Source organism: Equus quagga, chromosome 6, assembly GCF_021613505.1.
Source record: "Equus quagga isolate Etosha38 chromosome 6, UCLA_HA_Equagga_1.0, whole genome shotgun sequence".
In the NCBI taxonomy this organism is placed as follows: domain Eukaryota; kingdom Metazoa; phylum Chordata; class Mammalia; order Perissodactyla; family Equidae; genus Equus; species Equus quagga.
In genome coordinates, this window is record NC_060272.1 from 65,633,504 (window position 1) to 65,655,669 (window position 22,166).

At 34.8% G+C, this 22,166-nt stretch overlaps 1 protein-coding gene across 4 annotated transcripts in view; it reads left to right on the plus strand.

Annotated features, from left to right (window-relative positions):
- The window catches only part of TRPC4 (transient receptor potential cation channel subfamily C member 4), a 206,894-nt gene that overhangs the window by 49,476 nt on the left and 135,252 nt on the right, over positions 1-22,166 (plus strand). For all 4 annotated transcript variants that reach the window (XM_046663667.1, XM_046663666.1, XM_046663669.1 and 1 more), the window contains one exon: positions 5,118-5,522. In XM_046663667.1, the coding sequence (XP_046519623.1) occupies positions 5,145-5,522 (378 nt within the window). In that variant the 5' untranslated portion in view covers positions 5,118-5,144. The remainder of the gene's footprint in view (positions 1-5,117; positions 5,523-22,166) is intronic.

Sequence of the window (22,166 nt, forward strand, 5' to 3'; positions counted from 1 at the left end):
GATAAGAGGCAGAGAATTACCAAAGATAGTTAGAATTTTAAAATAATTGTGAGATTTCAGTACATTCGAAATTTGAAGGGAAAAGGTCAGTTTTCAGAAAGAGATTTAAAGTCTGAAACAGACCTAGAGATGGGTGAAAATTCAGACAGCAGGATTGATAGCTGGAGTGGAGAGAGACCATTTTTTCCTTTGAAATTGGAGGGAAAAAAGAAGTAGATAAATGCACACATTCTGACTCTCAGAGTGGAAATTCAAGCTTTGACGGCTGCATATGTTTTCCAAATCACATGAGACTAAAATGATAGACATTTTTGCCTTGCCTGTGCCATTCTCCTCAGTATGTGTATTTTTTAAATGGGGATATTTAGTGTTTAGTTTAAGTTTGGTGCTTGTTAAATCATTAGAAGCTTCAATTTTAAAAATGGGTATAATCTTGACTTTCTTCTTTAAAATTCCAGGATGTCATAATATTTTAGTTAGTAAAGTGCTTTTCCTTTCATTGAGTACTGTAACACTATCTTCTTGGAATTCACAATTGGATTTCTAAAACCTTTTAAAGAAATTTAATAGTTCATTGTGCTTTTACAACATCAAAACAAAAGAAAAAATTTGGCAGTGAATTTTTGGTCAGGCTAAGTCACAAAATATTTCAGTCAAAGTGTGGCATTTTTGGAATAAGACTTTCAGCTACTGAAATGTGCCTATAACATCCTGTCCAAAGAAAGTAGAAAGGGTCTGGAATTTAGAATGGTGGCAAATCTCAGAGCTTTATGCTTTTATGTGGAATATGTATTATGCCAAAGATTATTGAGATAATATGCGATACCAATAGCAAGAAGAAATACAAATTGGACTGATTCTGAATAAGGTATCTGGGGATAAGTTCTTTCATATCAGATTCCAGAAAAAGCACAAATGTAACTTACGTGTGGGTTGGAGTATCCTAACAAGAAGAAGAGGACTTTATTTCTCACTGTGTCATGAGATCACACCTGTGAACTTGTATCTGTTGACAGTGAACTAGAGAATAAAAAGAAAAAAAAAGAGTGAGAGATGTTTGGGGAAAATTCACTGTGCCTTTAATAATGTCTACTTGAGTGGAGATTTCTGAATATTTTCTTTCCTTTACGTTGCTTGGAATTCAAGTTCACTGTTCCTTCCACCGCACAACTAAGTTTATCCTTTGGGAATATGCCTTCAGATCCACATAAATAGCTAGAACTTCTGTTTTCCTGTATATCTTTTTGTTGCTTAGATAATTATGTGTCCTCGTATCCAGTAACAATTCCTTAAATTTCTTTGGGGATTGATATTGAGTTGAGGCTCTTGTCACCTTTTTGTTTCTTTTAAAGCCTCACTCCTTTAGGGAAAATAAACCTTAAGTTAGTTAAAATTTCACATCACGAGATTTGAGGTTTTTTCCATCACTTCCCATTTCTCTTCTGAGTCTTTGAAATATAACCTGATGAAGCAGTGATTTCACTTCTGGTTTATATGTTATAACGGAGTCATTGAATTCAGAAGATCTGTTAAATTCTGTAATTTCATGGGGAAAAAAAATCTTTTCCCCTCCAGAAAGTTCATTCTGAAAGTGCGGGACCAGGAAGAAGCTTTTATTTTCACGCTTCAGTCAAAGTATTAGCTGCACTGACTGCCCTGTTCTTTGACAGACTTTCTATCCAGTAGCAATTCCATCGCGGCTGATAAGTGTGTCAGCGCAGGAACTCCATCAGCCTTATCAGCACCTGCCACTCACTGTTGGATTCATATATCTCAGCTTTAAAATGTTAAACTTGATTTCGTCCTTCTGTGAATATCCTTGCATCTCAAGTAAGCCAGGGGAGAAGTCTACGTACTGAATTATGTTCTCTTCCTTCCTCTTTTAAGGTTTTAGCCATCAGAATTGTTCTCTCTTTCTCTCTCTTTTTTCAATATTCCATCATAAATAACTAAATTGTATTTATTTATTGTATTTAAATTTTAAATAAGTTTCAAATCCGTCTGTCCTTCCCAATGTGAGTTCTTAAATTTTTTCAAATCCAAGAAATTGAAGGAGAACATTATAGTTAGGAAAAGATCTTCCTCAGTACTAACTGCTCCTTCTCACCCAGGCCTTCATAAGTGCTGTTTTCCTCACTTTGCTGATGGAGAAGCAGGTTCTAACATCATGGCTCATGCCCAGTTCTTGTCTTAAATACAGTGCTGACTAAATATGTCTTTCTTTCCGTGTAGTATCCTCTTTTTAAAACATACTTAGGTAGTTTACATTTATGGCAGTTATCTGGGTTAAATGAAATAGATTTTGATGTCTAACTTCTCATTATCTGTCCCCTCCCCCAAGTTCTCTAGTACTTTCTATATTGTGCACCAGTCCCTTCATTGTCACCGATATTCTTCCCTTTGAAAATGAGAAGTCAGATGTTGTTTGCTATCTAATTCTTTATTTGGTACCATGTTTAATAAAAGAAAGTAAATAAAATAAAATAAAATACAATTTTTCCATCATCTAGGCTGATCCCTAATCTTGATTGAGCCACAATTCACATGAAGTTTGGATACAGTGTGTGTGTGTGTGTGTGTGTGTGTGTGTTCATACTTTCATTTTAACCTGTATTTTGGGTAAGCTATATTCAAACATTAGTCTTAAGCAAAGACATTATTGGTAGGAAACCTAGAATTCAACTCTGAAAAAGGAATATTCACATATTTTTCCAAGAAGCATGGGTGAGGAAGACGTGAGATAATAAAGAAGAATGTGTACTGCTGAAATGGAATATAAATGTTAGTTATTGTCATTCTGAAGGATTTAGATTAATAAATTACAATGTGGAGGCCATGACATTGATCCCACATGCTTTTATGGATGCTGACATGGATTTGGAAAGAAGTGCTGGGGAAGTGGGTGACAAAAGGCTGACTTTCTAAGACAAATGTGTTAACGTTACTACTGATACATAAATGGGGCATTCAGGATCAGAAAATTAAAATAAGATATGTAGAATCATAATGATTCCGATTTATTGACATTTTAATTATACTGGAGGAATATTAAACTGTTCTTGTTATCTGATCATATATATACTATTACCATTATCCTGGTGAGTTAAAGCATCCCCAAAATATGAAAATTATAATCACACTTCAAGCAAGTAATTTGCACATCTAAAATTAATACATTTGAACACCAGTATTACTCTTCATTTTGCTCTAAAAATTAACATTGCCACTTAAAAAACTCTCAACACCCCCTGTCTGCAATTGAGAAAATAAATTTACATAATGCTGTTTAGTTGATCATTATACGTTTAAAACACCAAAACTAATAAAATGTGAAATATTTGAGAAAAGTTTTCCGGATTATGGGATTCCCAGTTTTTGGTTAGTCTGTGAAGGGGCCTCAATAAAATATTAAATCTATTATGCCAGAAAGGAACGAAATAATAGTTTTATCTTTTAGATTCTGAACAAAGATATTTGAGAAATCAAGATGAATAATCTGAACATCAAAGGGTAAAATTTAACTACTTGTTAACTAAAATTACCATTAAATTGATGTAGCATACAAACAATGTGTAATATCCCAAATTGAAAACATCACATTAAATATAATTACATTTGTTAATGCAAAGCATATTTAATCTACAGTTAAAGCATTATTCAAATTACGTTAATTTACTCATAAGATGATTAGGTCTAAAAAGATCAATTAAGATGAATATGCATGTTCAGGTACCTAGAATGCCCCATTAATTTTAATTTAATATAGTAAATGTGTGTAAATAAACATGTGAGTTGAATATAAATGACACAGAATAATAAAATAGTTCATAAGTATGAAATCAGAAACTAACAGCAATAAAGAAATTCTATTCAAAACATAATATATTATTCTCTAAATTTGTGTCATTAGGATGATACCAAATCAATATACTTTCCAGCAAACATGTTCTTATTAATCTATCTTAAGACGATCTTTTATTTATTTGAAATAATTTCCTCTTCTTCAACTGTTTCTTTACTGTAACTTCCAAATAATAATACATTTTATTATGAATATAGTTCTGCCTTGTAGTTTATTGTTTCATGATATAAAGTAATAAAATTAAGAAAATAGTATTTTGCAGGGCTGGCCTGATGGCTTAGTGCTTAAGTTCACACCGTCTGCTTCGGATGCCCAGGGTTGCAGGTTTGGATCTCCTGCACAGACCTACACTGTTCATCAAGCCATGCTGTGGCAGCATCCCACATATAGAAGAAGAATAGAAGAAGATGAGCACAGATGTTAGCTCAGGGCCACTCTTCCTCAAGCAAAAAGAGGAAGATTGGCAACAGGTGTTAGCTCAAGACCAATCTTCCTGACCAAAGGAAAAAAAAAGGAAATGATATTTCATAATCAACTTTCTATGTTTTTAATTCTTTTCTAAACCCTTCCTTTGGAAATTGAATTGCCTAGACTCATCTCGTTCATTAATATCATCAGTGCACATTCCTTCCCCCTCAGTGAATTCCTTACAAAGAGAAAAAATAAAATTATGCTCATCAAGGTCAGTATGATATTTTATTGACAGTAATGTCATAACTCACATTACCTTTGTTGTCAGTACTTACTAACATTGAGAATAGAATACATGACAGGTGAAAAACATTTTACCCAGGTAGTGATATTCCATAATCTCAACAGCATCTCCATGATTAACAAAATTGACTGTGAATGATATATTTGAAGATCTCTGGTCCAGTTTTGGGACTTTAAAATATAGCCTTTGATTTTCAAGGTTCTCTGCTAAAAACTACATATTTATAATAAATTTTGTAAATAATTTCCAAAAATTATAGGTGCATCCTCTGACGAATGTCACTTTTTAAAATAACTTGCCGAATGCTAACCTCTTTTTATTCCTCTTAGATTAGGACTTTGCCACTTGTGTTTCTAGGTAACTGAAGAATTATTTTCTATTTCCATTGTTTAAGGGGAAAAAATTCTTAACTCTTATTACTTAATAATGGTATCATTGTTATTATTGGCATCATTATGAGTTGTTACATGTGATGCAAAGTAATTAAAAAATATACTAACGCTAATCCTTGTGTTTTTTGGTTTTTGTTTGCACTTTCAGAGACAAAGAAATAGCATGGCATGAAACATGGCTCAGTTCTATTACAAAAGAAATGTTAATGCCCCCTACAGAGATCGCATCCCTCTAAGGATAGTTCGAGCAGAATCGGAACTCTCACCGTCAGAAAAAGCCTACTTAAATGCTGTGGAAAAGGGAGATTATGCAAGCGTCAAGAAATCCCTAGAGGAAGCTGAAATTTATTTTAAAATCAATATTAATTGCATTGATCCTCTTGGAAGAACTGCTCTCCTCATTGCAATTGAAAATGAGAACTTGGAGCTCATTGAACTGCTCTTAAGCTTTAATGTCTATGTCGGAGATGCTCTATTACATGCTATAAGGAAAGAAGTCGTCGGCGCTGTTGAGCTGTTACTGAACCACAAAAAGCCCAGTGGAGAAAAACAGGTACTTGCAAAATACTATTTTTAATTTATTTTCCTTTCGTAAAGGTTCTATAGATATTCAAATTCTCCCAAATTTTAAGAAATAGAAGCATTGGAATCAGAAGCATTGCCACGGAAAATAACTGTTAAGTACACAGTTCACATCCTCCGACAGTCATCTCCTCCTGCACTGCCTACTCTGGCAAATCAGACCTTTAGTGAGAACTAAAGCAAAACCAAGTAACATATGTTGGCTTCCCGTACATTGGAAACATTTCTATGTAGTGCTCAACATATAATGGTTTTGGGGGCTTACTGTGTATGTGTGGTGTTTTTCCTCTTGTTTTTTATTTCCTAACATTCTACAGCAGCAGACTGAATTCTTTGGCCATTTTCCTGTTTAACCTGCTTGCCTCTTCTGAGATTCTGCATCTTACTGCAAAAGTGAGTTGCACCATCTAATTTTGATATTGCTCTGAGCCAACTCTAGTGGATTCTTTTAAATTGAGACTTAAATAAAAAAACAAAAATATTACTAGAAAAGAACTGAGCTCTGAATGTAGACCTAACTATATCTAATTTACTAATGGCAAAAGTGTAGCTATAGGTCAACGTCTTCAGTAGAAAATAAGCAAAAATGGCGCACAATTATCAATACAATGTGGTTTTTTCCCCTGTTATCTTCCTGGTTTTTTACCACTAAGGAAGTGGAGAAATTGTAGACAGAAACAAAAAAGGAGTCTGTTTTTGTTTGTCTAGATCTTTCCCTTTGTTACTGCCTGTACCTGAATCTATTTGATCCTTATTCCTTTCACATGGGACTCTTCAGTTCCCTGTATCAAGTCTAATTGGCTAATTGCAAAGACATTGCTCTTACTGCAGTGGCTCAAAATCTGTCTTTTAAAGTGAAATCACATAAAATGTGTGTTATTACAGCTCTAGCAATTTCTGTCCTGCTTGATAATGCAAATCTCTATCTCTGAAAATATAGACTATTAGGAGATGTTACATTCATTTAAAGCAAAGTCTACTGTAGCTACCATTACGTTTGCTTCACTGGAAGACTTTTATACGATCCTTGCTATTATTGGGAGAAGAACTTCTTGGCTGAGTGTCACCTGAAAAGCTCTCCCTGTGTTCTCAAAAGTCTGTGCTCTATGGACCATTCTTATAACTCATCACTGTTCACTCTTTCTTCTTACCCAAACCTAAACTTTGATAAAACAACACTCCACAGTAACAGTATTTCTCTGCTTGTCGTTATACTGGTGTTTTGTTGTTTGTTTCATACCCAGTTATTTGTAGGTTACCTTCCTATCATATTGGTAAAACTTTACTGATAGGAAAATTTGCTTGTTTTATCTATCCTTTCAAACTTTTACAAACCCTGGCAGGGATGGATAGGTAGTGGGTGCATCTAAAGACTTACGTTATGTTATATCCCAGCTTATCACCACTAAGGAAGTGCAGAACACAGGCGGGAATGAACAGGAGTCTGTTTTTATCTGTGTTAGTTCAGGTGCTATTTCCTTAGTCACCTTATGATTTTGAAATTTCTTCCGCAATCACACCCTTAAAGCATTTGCATTTTCTTTTTTAATATTGGCACCTAGGCTAACAACTGTTGCCAATCTTCCTTTTTTTTTTTAAGGATTGGCACCTGGGCTAACAACTGTTGCCAATCTTGGTTTTTTTTCCTGCTTTATTTCCCAAACCGCCCCCCACCCCCCAGTACATAGTTGTATATCTTAGCTGCAGGTCCTTCTTGCTGTGGGATGTGGGACGCCGCCTCAACGTGGCCTGATGAGCGGGGCCATGTCCGCGCCCGGGATCTGAACCCTGGGCCGCCGCAGCAGAGCGCCCGAACCTAACCACTCGGCCACGGAGTCAGCCCCAGTATTTGCATTTTTAATAACAATGATCTTATATTGTACACCTTCTTGTTTTATGCCTGTGTAGGCAAACATAAGATAGATGTTGTGACTGAAGGTCTAGATCATTTTAGAGTGGAACAAGTCTATAGAACAAAACTGCCATTAAATTTGTTTTTCATGTTTATTATTAAATAACTTTCCTAGTTATATTTTCTAGAGAAATTTGCCATACATTTCAATGTCTCTTTAGTCAATGACATTTGTGCTGCCCAGAGTAATTTGGTGTCTGGAGAAGATATCTGCTATTATGAGAGTGCTTGTTGGAAGATATTCAACTTCTGAGCTAAACTCTAGTCTCACAAGTGGTCTTGGCTCCTTAGAGGCACTTGATCTGAACCCTGATTATTAATAAAAGGCAGTAAAGGTTTGCAATCTGCCAGGAGTCTGAAATATCCCGGGCCACGTGTTCCTGGAAGATTTATCTTGTATCAGTTTGCTGGCCAAGAATTTTCCTTTTCTATTTGTACATTGTAGAATTCCTCTTCAGTGAAGGCACTGGGAATAAACAAAAATTGTATCTTTTTGCTTGAACGTTATAATTTTGATAGAACAAATCCGATCTACCTCAGAATTCCTGGTATCTGGTACAACGAAAGTGAGGCTATTACAACATGAAATGTATACAGTATAGCACAGAAGAGATGTTCCCAGGGCTGGGGGTGCAGTGAAATCCCATTAGAGCTTGGCTGTTGATCTGTGGTTTACTTGGGTAATACATCTCCAGTGCAGCCAACATCTTTTGGAATAACAGTTTCCAAAAAACAGTGTGTTGTAGGTAGCAAATATGTTCTTGATAGGAATTTTTCTCCCATAAATTGTAATTCCTTAGATGATTCTTGTGATCATTGAAAGCCATTTTGGGTATTATTATAATTTGCCTAATTCCCATTCTCATGGATATCCCCCAAAGACTCTGGAACACAGTCCATTAATTTTGTTGAGGTTTATTGAAGTCAAGTGTTAAAACCTGAAAACAATACCCAAGTCGACAAAATAAACATAAGTTGTCCTAAAATGAGTCAACAAAGAGGATCTAATATAAAAATTATACAAATCTGATGATTGGAACGCTTACGTAGAACTTAAAATGTGACAAATGTGGTTTAGGATATATATTCGTCTTTTACAAATTTGGCACACATTAATTTCTTTCTGTGGAAAAAGATGCAGTGTTTGATGGCATCCTGAAATCATGAGAGCTATGAGATTTCAGATTAATTTGTCTACCATTGCAGTACATTCACCAGGGAACAGCTTAGGATTTGTGTATGCTTACTGTGTCAGGCCCTGTGCTGGGTGCTGGGGAGGAGGCACAGTTCCTGTTCTCCAGAGTCTTGAGGTCTAGTTGTGAAGAGAGACAGGAAAAATATCACAAGAATATGAATAAAGGGGATCACAATGGAAAAGATGAAAGAGAAATAAATCCTCAGCTAATTATGAAGCTAAGTTGACTGGATTTGATAAATACAAAATATTCCTGGGTAGGGGGCATGAAGGAGAAGGAGAAGGGCCTGAAGAAGAAGGAGGAAGAATGTTTAAAGGTTTATAACTAGAGAAAGTTAAGTGAGATACTTAATGAGTTTATAGGACCTGGTTGGATATACTCAGTTTACGATTTATTGAAATCGATGTCTAGGAGGCAATAGAAATTTTGGACTTAAGAAAGAGTCTGGAATTGATATATAAATAGTAAGGACATTGAAACAAATGAAATCACTTGTCTTCCTATCATTATGACATTGATTTTCTCTTCTTTCCCTGACGTATTGTTTGAATGTTTGTGATGGCTAGTATATTAAAAGATTTTTTCCATGCAGCATCTAATGAAGATAAATAGATGGGCATAGATCATTAAATATTTCCTTCCGTATTTAATGTAGACCTTCATAAATCAGGGTATTGAGTTCCTAGTGTTTTATTTTTACTATAGAAAAACGGAAAGGATAATACTCAGTTCATTTCTTTCATGTAGTAGACAGCCTAGAGACCATGTGGTTCTCTACACTAAGCAGGAAGATAAAACATTATGTATTCTTATGGGGAATGCTCTCTTGCCGGAATCATTAGTCTGATTTTCTCTGATGATTTTATTGAACTTTTCTTTAACCTCCTTGGTACCTTATTTATCTACAAGGAATAACTTAGAGTGACATCTTACCAGCCTTTTCAGTCAATTGATTGGTTACTTGACTTCTAATTATTTCTCGCAGACCTTTCTCTTCAAGGTCTTCTAAGGCCAGATTCAATTTCAGTTTCAGCTGCTTCAGTAAATTTTTATCAGAAACAGAACTTTCTTTTCCATTTTTCACTTATACAGAGGTTCTCAGTCTTAAGCATCATCAGAAACACTGGGTGGGCTTGTTACAACACAGACTGCTGGACCCCGCCCAAGAGCCTCTGATGCCACAGGTCAAGAATGGGGCTCTGGAACTTGTGTTTCTAACAAGTACTCAGGTGATACTAATGTGCTGGTCTGGAGATAACATTTTGACAACTGACTTAGAGGATGTTGAAAGTTACCGAATACCTATAGCTGTTTAGGTTAGGTGTGTTGAACTATGCTATGCTAACCTGGCTTTCAGGAGATTTGAGTTAATTCCCTTAAATACTAATGATTCAGTGGTCTTTAATATATGAGAGTTTCCCAGTTTTACTAATATTTTTATTTTTTCTCTTCTTTGGGAAAAAGACTTTGCTAAAGATTACTTATTCATTCAATATTTAAGATCCTAGAGTATTTCAGTTGAAGAAATTTTGGTTTTAAAGCTCTGCTAGAAGGAATACCAGATTTTATAGTCATAAGAGATTTTGGAGATCATCTAATCTAATCTCTTCATTTTACAAAGGAGGGAAAGGAAAGAGAGATCCGATGGGGTTTGGAGTTTGACCTGAATAAAAGGATCTATAAATTAATAGCAACCAACTTCAGAATAGTCTGAATGATGATATTAATAATGATAGTAATAATGACAGCAACAATAATAATACTAGGTAGCATTCATTGAGCCTGTCACTAGGCCAGTAACTGTGATAAGAATTTTGTTTGCGTTATGTCATTTAATCTTCACATTATCCTATGAAGGTACATACTATTGTTATCCTCATTTGAAGGTGAGAAAATGAAGACCCCCAAAAGGCATAAGCAGTATGTCCCAGATCACAAACCCAGGAAATATCAGTACTGGAACTCAAGAGTCACAAAAGTCAACCACTATGTTGTCTGGCTCTAGCCACTGCACCAATTTGAAGGGAGTCATTTAAATCATTAGTTAATTATCCTAATTTAGGATATGAGTTAGATAAATTTAAAAGGGCCTCTAGATCCACATATTCAGACTGTGTCTCTATCTTGATATTATAATTCCGTTTATAATTTAGTCACTCAATAAATACTAAGGAATAACAATGTCGTTAGAAACTGTGAAGTGCTGGAGAAGAACAGAATTGAGTGATAGAAATGCTGACTTCCAGCTCTATTTACCACTTACTAACAGGACAAGTCTCTGAACCATTCTGAGCCTTGGTTTTCTAGGCTGTTAATTAGGATCACAGTATTGATTTACTTGAATACCACTTACCCGTGGTGTTTGAGTTCTGCAAAAGTGTTTCATAAGGTAACGTGATAACAGCATAATATACTATTATTACTGTATTATGCCATCATCTCTGTCTTCCTATTGACAAACAAGTATACTAATAATGCAACATATGCTGAAACGATGAAGTTACGCATCAGCAATATACCCACTAGAGTACATGTCTTCTTCTTTCATTTGAAAAGTGCAATCATTGGAAACAGAAACTCTGTTCAGAGAGTAAAGGAGAATTTAATTCAGTTTATTCTTTTTCTTTCCATCTCAGTGTGCATAGGGGATCTTTTTTTAATAGTTTCAGTAAATTTGCTAATACAATTTGTGGTTTTAGAATCAGTACTTATTATGTGATCAGAAAATCAAAGAAATAGGAGATTGGTATTAGCATATTAATGCAAATATACGTGCAACCCAAAACATACGCTGCTGATTAAAAGTAAAGAACAATTTTCAGCTGATGTGGATGCTAATAAATATATCCCTGGCTACGGGGCGGAGAACTATGTTCTTTAAACAAACGTAAAATTTTCAGATTGAATCCATTTACTTTCTGCATCGACTCAGATGCCCTGAAAATGTTTACTTTTAACTCTTGCATTCATGTGGTTTTCCTCGCTGGGCTTCAGAACAAGTAATTTACCTTCTGCAGTCCCGTGAAATCATATGGTGCCTAATAAGTGATACTGTACACTGAGACAGCCTATATGCCCTAGTCTTTAGAGCTGCCCCTTGCAGAATGCAAACATTTCAGCTTCCTCAGTGGTTAACCAATTGAGGTTACCCATTTCTATTTGTTTTTATGACATCCTGGATATTGACAGTAAATGAACCTAAATATATGTGTAACCATAATTTTAGGGACTATCAAAATTCAGAGAGAGAGAGAGCGAAAGCAAGAGTGAGTGACTGAGAGAGAATTACTGTAGAGTATTAAAGATGTTCTCCACCAAAATATTTGTGAGACATAGCCTGATAAATCATCAATTGCACTTTCTTTATATTTTGATGTAAACTATCAATAGAAAACTTATTTTCAGTATTGTCTAAAACTACCATTAATATGAAAAAGCTGAAAAATGTCCCCCAATATGATCTTAGTAATGTAAAGTAGTAACCAATATAAAGTATTTTTATTAACAAGTACTTCGAAAGTCTAAAAATTAAGTTGTCATTATTCCACAGCAGGGAGTTTAAAAACTATTACAACATAGAACATAGATTGTGTTTAGTCAGCTGGTAATTTGCAATCATGTGAGATCTGAATAATACCATCTTAAATGGAAGAATTTTTAAAAGATGGACTATGTTACACTATTAATTTGACAACGTGGCTGAAGCTAACTGGACATTATGACTCAGCATAACACACCATTTAACTTCCTTTGTCACATTGACATTTTATTCTTCTGGAAAACCAGCAAATTTTAGGTAAATGAGCCCTCTGAAACATGTTCTCTTGCTCTTTGCTCTCAGCATACCGCACTTACTATGAACAGAAAAACAAATAATAATCATTAAATATGTTTGGAACCCACAGGAGTAAAAGGCTTTTAGCCCTTTCTGAAAATCCAGTGAAAAACAACCACCTCAAGTAATAAAACAAAGCTCCAAGCATTGAGGCATTTCCATTCTACAGTAGGAAAATACAGGACAGGGCCCGTAGTCTCTGTTTTTGGACAAGGAAGGAGTGAGATGTAGAGAAGAGAGTTGAGAGAAAGAAAGAGTTGGATGGAAATCCTGTTTTATAATCTCAGGCAAATCATTTAGTCTTTGAGGCTAGACTTTCTCATAAAGAAGAGGAGGATTATAGTCCTTGCTCACCAGGTTGTTGTAAAGATTAAATAGTGAACACACTAGAGTGCTCAGCATTAAGAGAGCTCAGTATCTGTAAGTCTCTCCACCTTGCTGCCATTTGAGCATTTCGCCTTTATTAAATTTAATTTAATAAAAAATGCATATGGACATTGAAGCAGCTAGATATTTCTCAAAGCAAATGCATTGTGAAATGTTAGGGCCAGTATAAAGAGTGAGTTAGTGTTAAAATAGAAGAGTGAAACTAATCTTTCAAATGTGAACTTTGGTGAAAAGTTTTGGTGGTCATTTTTATTAAATCCCCGAAATACATTATAAATATTGTGATTCAGTCTAAAAATAATAACATGATGTCTCATTAGGAAATATATTAATGAATTTCATTAATTATAATAATTTGAAAAATTAATCATTGAAGAATAAAGTGAGTCACTTAACAATTGTAATTAATTGAATAGGTAAGGTGTTAATATAATTGAGAATTATAAAAAATACATATTATGATTAGAATGTCTCCTAACTGTTTTCAAAATGCCCTTTTCTTTCAACCTACTATATTTACTTATTCTCTGATTAGATGCAAAATAAGTAAAGTTTTATTGCTTTAATATCTGAAACACAAGAAAATGAGAATTTAAGTAGTGTAGAATTTTAAATGTTCTTTTTAAGAAGCAATTTTTTAGGCATTTAAAAAGAAAAAGTGCTAACATTTTCATTATCACAATTTATTCTTTATGCAATCATTTTCTGGATCATTTAGCTTCTAGGCATATCAATATTCCAAGCTGCTATTGTTTGAATCATATATTAGAAACACTTGACAATGATTCCAAAGTGTGAGCTTTCAGCATGTCAGGGCCAACTTATAGAACACACCCTTCCTAGAGAAGGCTCAAACCCACCCAGAACGAGGGAATAGATTTTGGAGGGTAAGAGAATTGCATAACTGCAAATTTACCAACTGAATGCATAACTTCTTTTCCTTTAAATGAGATCATGATGGGTGAGTGGAGGGGGCTCGACCTTACACGGTCCTCATCTCCTCATGTGTGTAACCTAATTGCAAAATTCCTTCTTAGTTTCTGGAATCTCCTAGGAAAGTATATATGTTTGTTTGATTTCGAGATACAGACTTAATTGTTAAGCAGCACTGGTATCATCAGACATAAATGTGAATTTTTAATACAATAATACCATGATAAGTAAAGTACATATTAGAAATAATTATGCATTTATTTAGACTTTACATTATGGGTATTATCCACTGTCTAAAATATGAGAGAATCCTTAATGAGCAGAGTATTGAATAATTTTTCTCCAAAACAACACATAATTGAAAAAGCAAATAAGTTGAGATACATTGTAAATTGCTATTACATTTTACCATAGTGGTTGTAGGTTAAGGGATAATAATAAAAATTGTTAACATTCATTGAGTATTACAATGTGCTGGGCGTTCTCCTAAGAACATTCTACGCTGTTATCTCATTTAAACCTCATAACAACCTTTGTGATAAGTTCTTTCATTATTGCCATTTTAAAAAAAAGAGGTTACCTTACCCAAAGCCAGCGTCAATAACTGAGGACTTAAACGCCTTTCTCTCCTCTAGCAACCTATGCAGACCCCTCTAACGATTTGCGGGGTGCATTCTTGCTAACCTTAAAGGTAGGCTTAGAATCTTTGTTTGTCATTTATCTAAGCAGCCGCTACTAAATAATGGGGTTAAAGAAGGAATAAATGCATGAGCATGTGAGTAGAGAATACAACAAACTTTTTTTTAACAAACTTTTTTTTGACTGCCTAGTGTGTATTTTCACATTTTTTGAATTGAGTCCTCCCAGTTATACTGAACCATTACAGATAAGAAAATTGAAGCTCAGAGAAATTGAATAACTTGCCCAAGGGAGATTTGAATGTCAGTTTCTCTGTTTTCATGACCTTGCTCTTCCTTTGCCCAACTGCCTGCTTACTCTGGCCATCAGATAGAAAGTAATCTCAGCCCTTCAGAACATGCTGGAGCCTAGGAGTAAAAATTAGTCCTCGAGCAGCATGGAAAGATGTCTCCATGGCCTTGACTCACAGGAATATCCTGAAAGTCCTTCATCTGGAGGCTCCTGACCTAATCTTAAGTGCTTTAAAGTTACTGATTTAACAAAACTGGTTATCCAGGTTCCTCAATTTCTCCTAGATTGTTGTAGAAAAGATGGGCAGTAATAAGGAAACAGGGCTGGCACATTGAGAAATTAGTGGCAAGAGGGAGGTTAACAAGAGTGTAGAGGATTGCATGTTAAGGAATGCACGTTTCAATGTCATCCTGTGGTTGGAGAGGCTGAGGGACTCAGAGAGGAGCTTGTCTCTGAACTGAGACCTGCCGGCTGAGACTCTGCAGAGATGGACCCTGCCTCTCAGACTGAAGGAGGTTATTTTGCAGACAACACAAATCTTTCTCCTCATTTATGTGTGAGATAAATTATGAAATCCTGATGGAATTAAAGATCCCTCTTCTTTGCTACCATTGTATCCTGATACACCACTTCATTTTTGCGTTAGTTGTCGTTAGTGCCATTGAATTGATTCTGACTCCTAGCGACCCTGTTTACAGCGGAGTGGAGCCCTGCCTCGTCTTTTTGTGCCATCCTCTCATCTTCCAGCTCTACATTAGACGATGTTTAATTGCTATTCATTGGGTTTTCATGGCCAGTTGTTTGGGAAGTGAGTGGCCAGGTCCTTCTTCCTAGTCTGTCTTGGTCTGGAAGCTCTGCTGAAACCCGTTCACCATGGATGACACCGTTGGTGTTTGAAATACTTTCAGCATCACAGCAACACACAGCCACCACAGTATGACAACCAACAGATGGGTAGCGTGGCTCCCTGACCTGGAGATGAACCCGGGTCAAGGCATTGAGGGCACTGAATCTTAACCACTAGACCACCAGGGCTGGCCTACACCTCTTCATACCTCTTAGAATGTTATGTTGAAACTATGTGTCACTTTCCCCTACTTTGTGAACTTCATAATACCAAGAAGTGTGTGTACACACACACATATACACACATACATATATATGCACATACACTTTTTTGTATGCACGCATACCCCTTCATAGCAAAAATAATGGAAAATGGAATGGCTTTTCTTAAAATCATAGATAATTTCTTAGGTTTGGAAAAGATTCTAAAGGTTATCAGGTACAATCACCCATACAGTGTTTACTATTGGTGCTAAGCAAGAGCATTATAAAATCACCGTATTTTTCTTGACACAGAATTACTGGCTTCTGCTCTTTCTTCAACTCCACTGTAGCAAAGCAGCAAAGAGAACAACTCAAGATGAAGAGATGGATAGGAAAGTTAGGAAAATGGTTTGAGTGAGCAAAGTTTCAGTGAAGGAATCATGTGTTTCCTCATTTCTTCTTTTATGTTATTTTTATTCAATTTTTTATTGAGGTAACATTGTTTTCTAACATTATGTAAATGTCAGGTGTACGTCATTATATTTTGATTTCTGTGTAGACTACGTCACGTTCACCACCCAAAGACTAATTACCATCCATCACCATAGACAGGAGCCCTATTATCCCTTTTACCCTTCCTTCTCCCCCTTTCCCCTCTGGTAACCGTCAATCTATTATCTGTGTCTATGTGTTTGTTTGTTTTTGTTTTTATCTTCCACATGTGACTGAAAACACACAGTATTTGGCTTTTTCTGTCTGACTTATTTCGTATAGCTTAATACCCTCAAGATCCATCCATGTTGTTGCAAATGGCAAGGTTTCATCTTTTTTATGGGTGAGTAGTATTCCATTGTATATATATACACCACATCTTCTTTATCCATTCATCCATTGATGGACCCGTAGGTTGTTTCCAAGTCTTGGCTATTGTGAATAATGCTGCAATGAACATAGGGGTGTATATATATTTTAAATTAGTGTTTTCATCTTCTTTGGATAAATGTCCAGAAGTGGAATAGCTGGATTGTATGGTAGTTCTATTCTTAATTTTTTTAGAAATCTCCATACTGTTTTCCCAAGTGGCTGGACCAGCTTACATTCCCCAAAAGTAGTGTGTGAGGATTCCCTTCTCTCCACATCCTCTCCAACACTTTTTAATTCTTGCCTTTTTAATAATAGTCATTCTGACATGTGTGAGATGATATCTGATTGTTTTGATGTGCATTTTCCTAATAATTAGTCATGTTGAACATCTTTTCATGGCCTGTTGGCCATCTGTATATCTTCTTTGGAAAAATGTCTGTTCAGATCCTTGGCCTATTTTTCAATTGGGTTGTTTTTGTTGTTGTTGCTGAGTCATGTGAGTTCTTTATATATTTTGGATATTAATGCCTTATCAGTTATATGATTTGCAAATATCTTCTCCCAATTGTTGGGCTGTCTTTTTGTTTTACTGATGGTTTCCTTTGCTGGACAGAAGCTTTTTAGTTTGATGTAATCCCATTTGTTTTTCTCTTGTTTCCCTTGCCTGAGAAGACATGACATTCAAAAAAACACTGATTAAACTGATGTTGAAGAGGATACTGCTTATGTTTTCTTCAGAAATTTTATGGTTTCAGGTCCTACATTCAAGGTCCTACTTTGATCCACTTTGGGTTAATTTTTGTGTATGGTGTAAGATAATGGTCTACTTTCATTTTCTTCATGTGGCTGTCCAGTTTTCCCAACACGATTTGTTGAAGATAATTTCCTTTCTTCACTGTATGTTCTTGGCTGCTTTATTGAAAATTAGCTGTCCATAGTTGTGTGGGTTTATTTCTGGGCTCTCAGTTCTGTCCTGTTAATCTGTGTATCTGTTTTTGTGTCAGTACTGTGCTGTCTTGATTACTATTGCTTTGTAGTATATTTTGAAACCAGGGAGTGTGGGACCTCCATCTTTGTTCTTTTTTTCTCAGGATTACTTTGGCTCTTTGGGGGTCTTTTGTTGTTCCATATAGGTTTCAGGATTCTTTGTTTTATTTCCAAGAAAAATGTCGTTCCATGAAAAACTTTGATAAGGATTACACTGAATCTGTGGATTGCTTTAGGAAGTATGGACATTTTAACTATGTTAATTCTCCCAATCCATGAGCACAGATCATCTTTCCATTTCTTTTTATCATCTTCGATTTTTTTCAACAATGTTTTATAGTTTTCAGTGTATAGGCCTTTCACCTCTTTGACTAAATTTATTCCAAGATATTTTATTCTTTTTGTTGCAATTGTAAATGGGATTGCATTCTTGATTTCTCTTTCTGCTATTTTGTTGATAGTGTACAGAAACACAACTGATGATTGTATGTTGACTTCACACTCTGCAACATTACTGTATTTGTTTATTATTTCTAATAGTTTTTGTGGTGTATTCTTTAGAGTATTCTATATATAGAATCATGTCATCTGTAAATAGTGACAATTTTACTTCTTCCTTTCCAATGTAGATCCCTTTTATTCCTTTTTCTTGCCTAATTGTTCTGGGTAGGGCTTCCAATACTATATTAAATAAGAGCGGTTAAAGTGGGCATCCTTGACTTCTTTCTGTTCTTAGAGTGATAGCTTCCAGTTTTTCACTGTTGAGTATGATGTTAGCTGTAGGTTTGTCATATATGGCCTTTATTATGTTAAGGTACTCTCCTTCTATATCCATTTTATTCGGGTTTTTATCGTAAATGGATGCTGTATCTTGAATGCTTTCTGTACATCAATTGAAATGATCATGTGGTTTTTATTCTTCATTTTGTTAATGTAGTATATCATGTTGATTGATTTGCAGATGTTAAACCATCCTTGCATCCCTGGAATAAATCCTACTTGATCATGGTGTATGATCCTTTTAATGTATTGTTATATCTGATTTGCTAATATTTTGTTGAGCATTTTTGCACCTATGTTGATCAGTAATATTGGCCTGTAATGTTCTTTTGTGTGTTGTCCTTGTCTGGTATTGGTATCAGGGTAATGTTGGCCTTGTAGAATGTTAAGAAGCTTCCCATCCTCTTGAAGTTTTTGGAAGAGTTTGAGAAGGATACGTATTAAATCTTCTTTGAATATTTGGTAGAATTCACTGAGGAAGCCATCTGGTCTGGACTTTTGTTTTATGGGAGGTTTCTCACTACTGTTTTGGTCACCTTACTCATGATCAGTCTATTCAGGTTCTCTATTTCTTCTCAATTCAATTTTGGAAAGTTGTGTAATTCTAAGAATTTATATATTTCTTCTAGATTATCCAATTTGTTGATGTATAGCTTTTCATAGTATTCTCTTATAATCCTTTATATTACTGTGATATCTATTGTAATTTCTTCCCTTTTGTTTCTGACTTTATTTATGCCATCTCTCTTTTTTTCTTGGTGAGTCTAGCTGGAGGTTTATAAGTTATGTTTGTTTTTTCAAAGAACCAACTCATAGTTCCATTGATCTTTTCTATTGTCTTTTTAGTCTCTATTTTATTTATTTCTGCTCTGATTTTTTATTATTTCGTTCCTTCTACTGATTTTAGGCTTTATTTCTTCTAGTTCCTTTAGGTGTAAAGTTAGATTGTTTACTTGAGATTTTTCTTGTTTCTTAAGGTAGGCCTACATTACTATAAACTTTTCTCTTAGTACCACTTTTGTTGTATCACATAGATTTTGGTATGTTGTGTTTTCATTGTCATTTGTCTTCAGGTGTTTTTTGATTTTCCCTTTGATTTATTCATTCACACAATAGTTGTTCAATAGCATTTTGTTTAATCTCATATATTTGTGACTTTTCCAGTTTTCTTCTTGCAGCTGATTTTTCTCTTTATTCTATTGTCTTTAAAATTTCCTTAGCTGGCTACTGTGACCAAAATATTGTTAAAATATGGTTATGTAGAAGCCCTTGATCTCAAGACATGTGATCTGGCAATCAATTGCAGCTTCAAGATTAATAAAAATAATATTATATAATATGTGTCCTCATCTATTTTGCTTTTATACATTATTGATTTTCCAATTGCATTTACATCTATATTTTTGTGGGAGTGGGGGAATAGTACCTAATGTCTAAGAAAATGCATGTTAGATTATGCAAGATACAAAAATTGAAGAAACTTAATATCAATAAAAGAACAAAGAGACTGTGAAATGATAAAAGTATATAAAAATATTCAGTGGATTTGGGAAAGTGTAATATATTGGCCTCTTAGATGAATTTTTTGTGCACAATAATATGAGTTACTCTTCACTCTAAATGGAATCAATATGAAATATTTTTCTTTGCACACATATAACTATTAGGTCTGTCAATCAATGAAAACTTTAAAAATTTTTATTTCATAAATTATGTATGTACTAAAGGTTGCTAATTCATACTTCTCTTGCATACTTTACCTTAGAGTATCAGAGTGCATTAATTCTTTGTCATCCTTGATTCTTCTGGCCTGACCTTAAATTACTAGCTTTAGGAAAGTACACTTCAAGTGTATTACATTTAGTGCTTTTCAGCCTGAATTTAATGCCTAACTTGCAGGTAGTGTTCATTAAATCATGCATTCTGGAAGCACCTGTTTTGGATGGATTTTTACCTTACTATATTGTGTTCTACCTAACCCCAACCTACGCTGCCTGATTCTGTCAACCAAAAAGCAAAGTCTTAGTGTCTAACTTTGAAGTCAGATAGAATTAATGAGCATTCTGATATCACCTTCACCTCCCAATCCCACACATACACGCTGACTCCCAGAACCATCGCCTTATACAGACATGAGGAAAGTGAAGTTTAGAGAAGTTCAGGAAACTTGCCAAAGATTACTGAGATTATTCATTCTTGAGACAGGCTGAAAATTCAGTTTTCGTCTAGAATCAAATTGAATTAATTGTCCTAAACATTTATCATTTTTAATGCCAGTCAAATATTTTGTGGAACATGAAAAATAGCAAATATAAATAAATGTATTAAGACTTAGTTTCACAGAAGAGAAAATGTTTCATGACGGAAAAGGATCAGGTTTGGAATCAGACAGATAGGCATTCAATTCCTAATTCTACCCCTTACTACTTTCATGATCCAATGGTAATTATTTAACTTGAAACAGAAAAGAGCCATTGCTACCTCTCATAATGATTATGAGAATTACAAATTTGAAATACTTCATGTAAAGTGTAGAGTGTATTTACATTAGATTTAGTATTGTTATCATCATCATCATCATCATTCACTTCAGAACCAAGCTGGCTAATTCGATTTATCTCTAAAGATTCACATTTGCATCACATTTCTAAGTTGTTATGATTAGGTTTCGAATATGCCGATGCAGATCACAGGAGGCAAACTTGTTGAATTCTGGTGATAAAACCTTTGAGAAAAGGCTTCCTAGATATCCGCATAATGATTAGGAGGGTTGTGAATCTATAAAAGGTTGGGTGGATCCAGGAAGTTTGACCATTACCTCAGAGATGTCTAGAAGTCAGGAAAGAAGAAATGGACTAGGCTTATAAAACTAGAGTGAAGTCCAAATAAATACAATCTAAACAAGTTATTAACCATCAAATAAAATGTAGTTTCACTGTGAATAAAGAGAAGGAGAAGGAAAAGTCATGATAATGGAAAATGATCGGAGAAACTCTCATAGAAGAATAAACAGGTTCCCTTAGGGATATTTCGAGGGGTATGTTCAGAGGAGACAGAGCATTGAAATTCAACATTGTTGGAATAAATCTGCTCACTTATGTCACACTACCTCCTTTTAATAAATGAGGTCAAGCAGATGAAGTTTGTTTTGACCACACTTAAGGAAAACACTGCCACCTGGTGAATATTTGAGGCCTTTAAAAATACATGTAGTCGTTTTAATCATCTGGCATAAACTTAAACATAATAATGACATACTTTGTAATAGTTTATTTTTCAGTAGGTTACAGTTTTGCACTCTGCAATATTAGCAGAGGTTTTGTTAAGACCCCATAAAATCACAAGTTTCCAAAAAATGTGTCCGTTTTTACCTGATTTTATAAACTGGTATAAATGCATCTTTTATAAGTCACCTAATTCAGATTAAAAGTTGCCAAAAAGAAGCAAACAGAAATTTATGAACAACCGTGATCTATACTTCTTGGGATTTCTTTTTAATTTAATTGTATAGCAAAATGACTAAAGTGATATTTTAGCATTGCTGTAAGCTAATCCATTCTATTCTTTACAAATCGGATCCTAAAAGCAGAGCAGGTCATTTTTCATTCTTCAACTAGTGGTGGAGTGGAGTCTGTTTTGATTTTCCCTGGGATTCAGCTCCTTCTGTATATTTTTTCTGGGGCATGAGAGATGAGGAACTAATCCCCAATGTTTTCTTCCTCTAGTAAAATGTTGCACTCC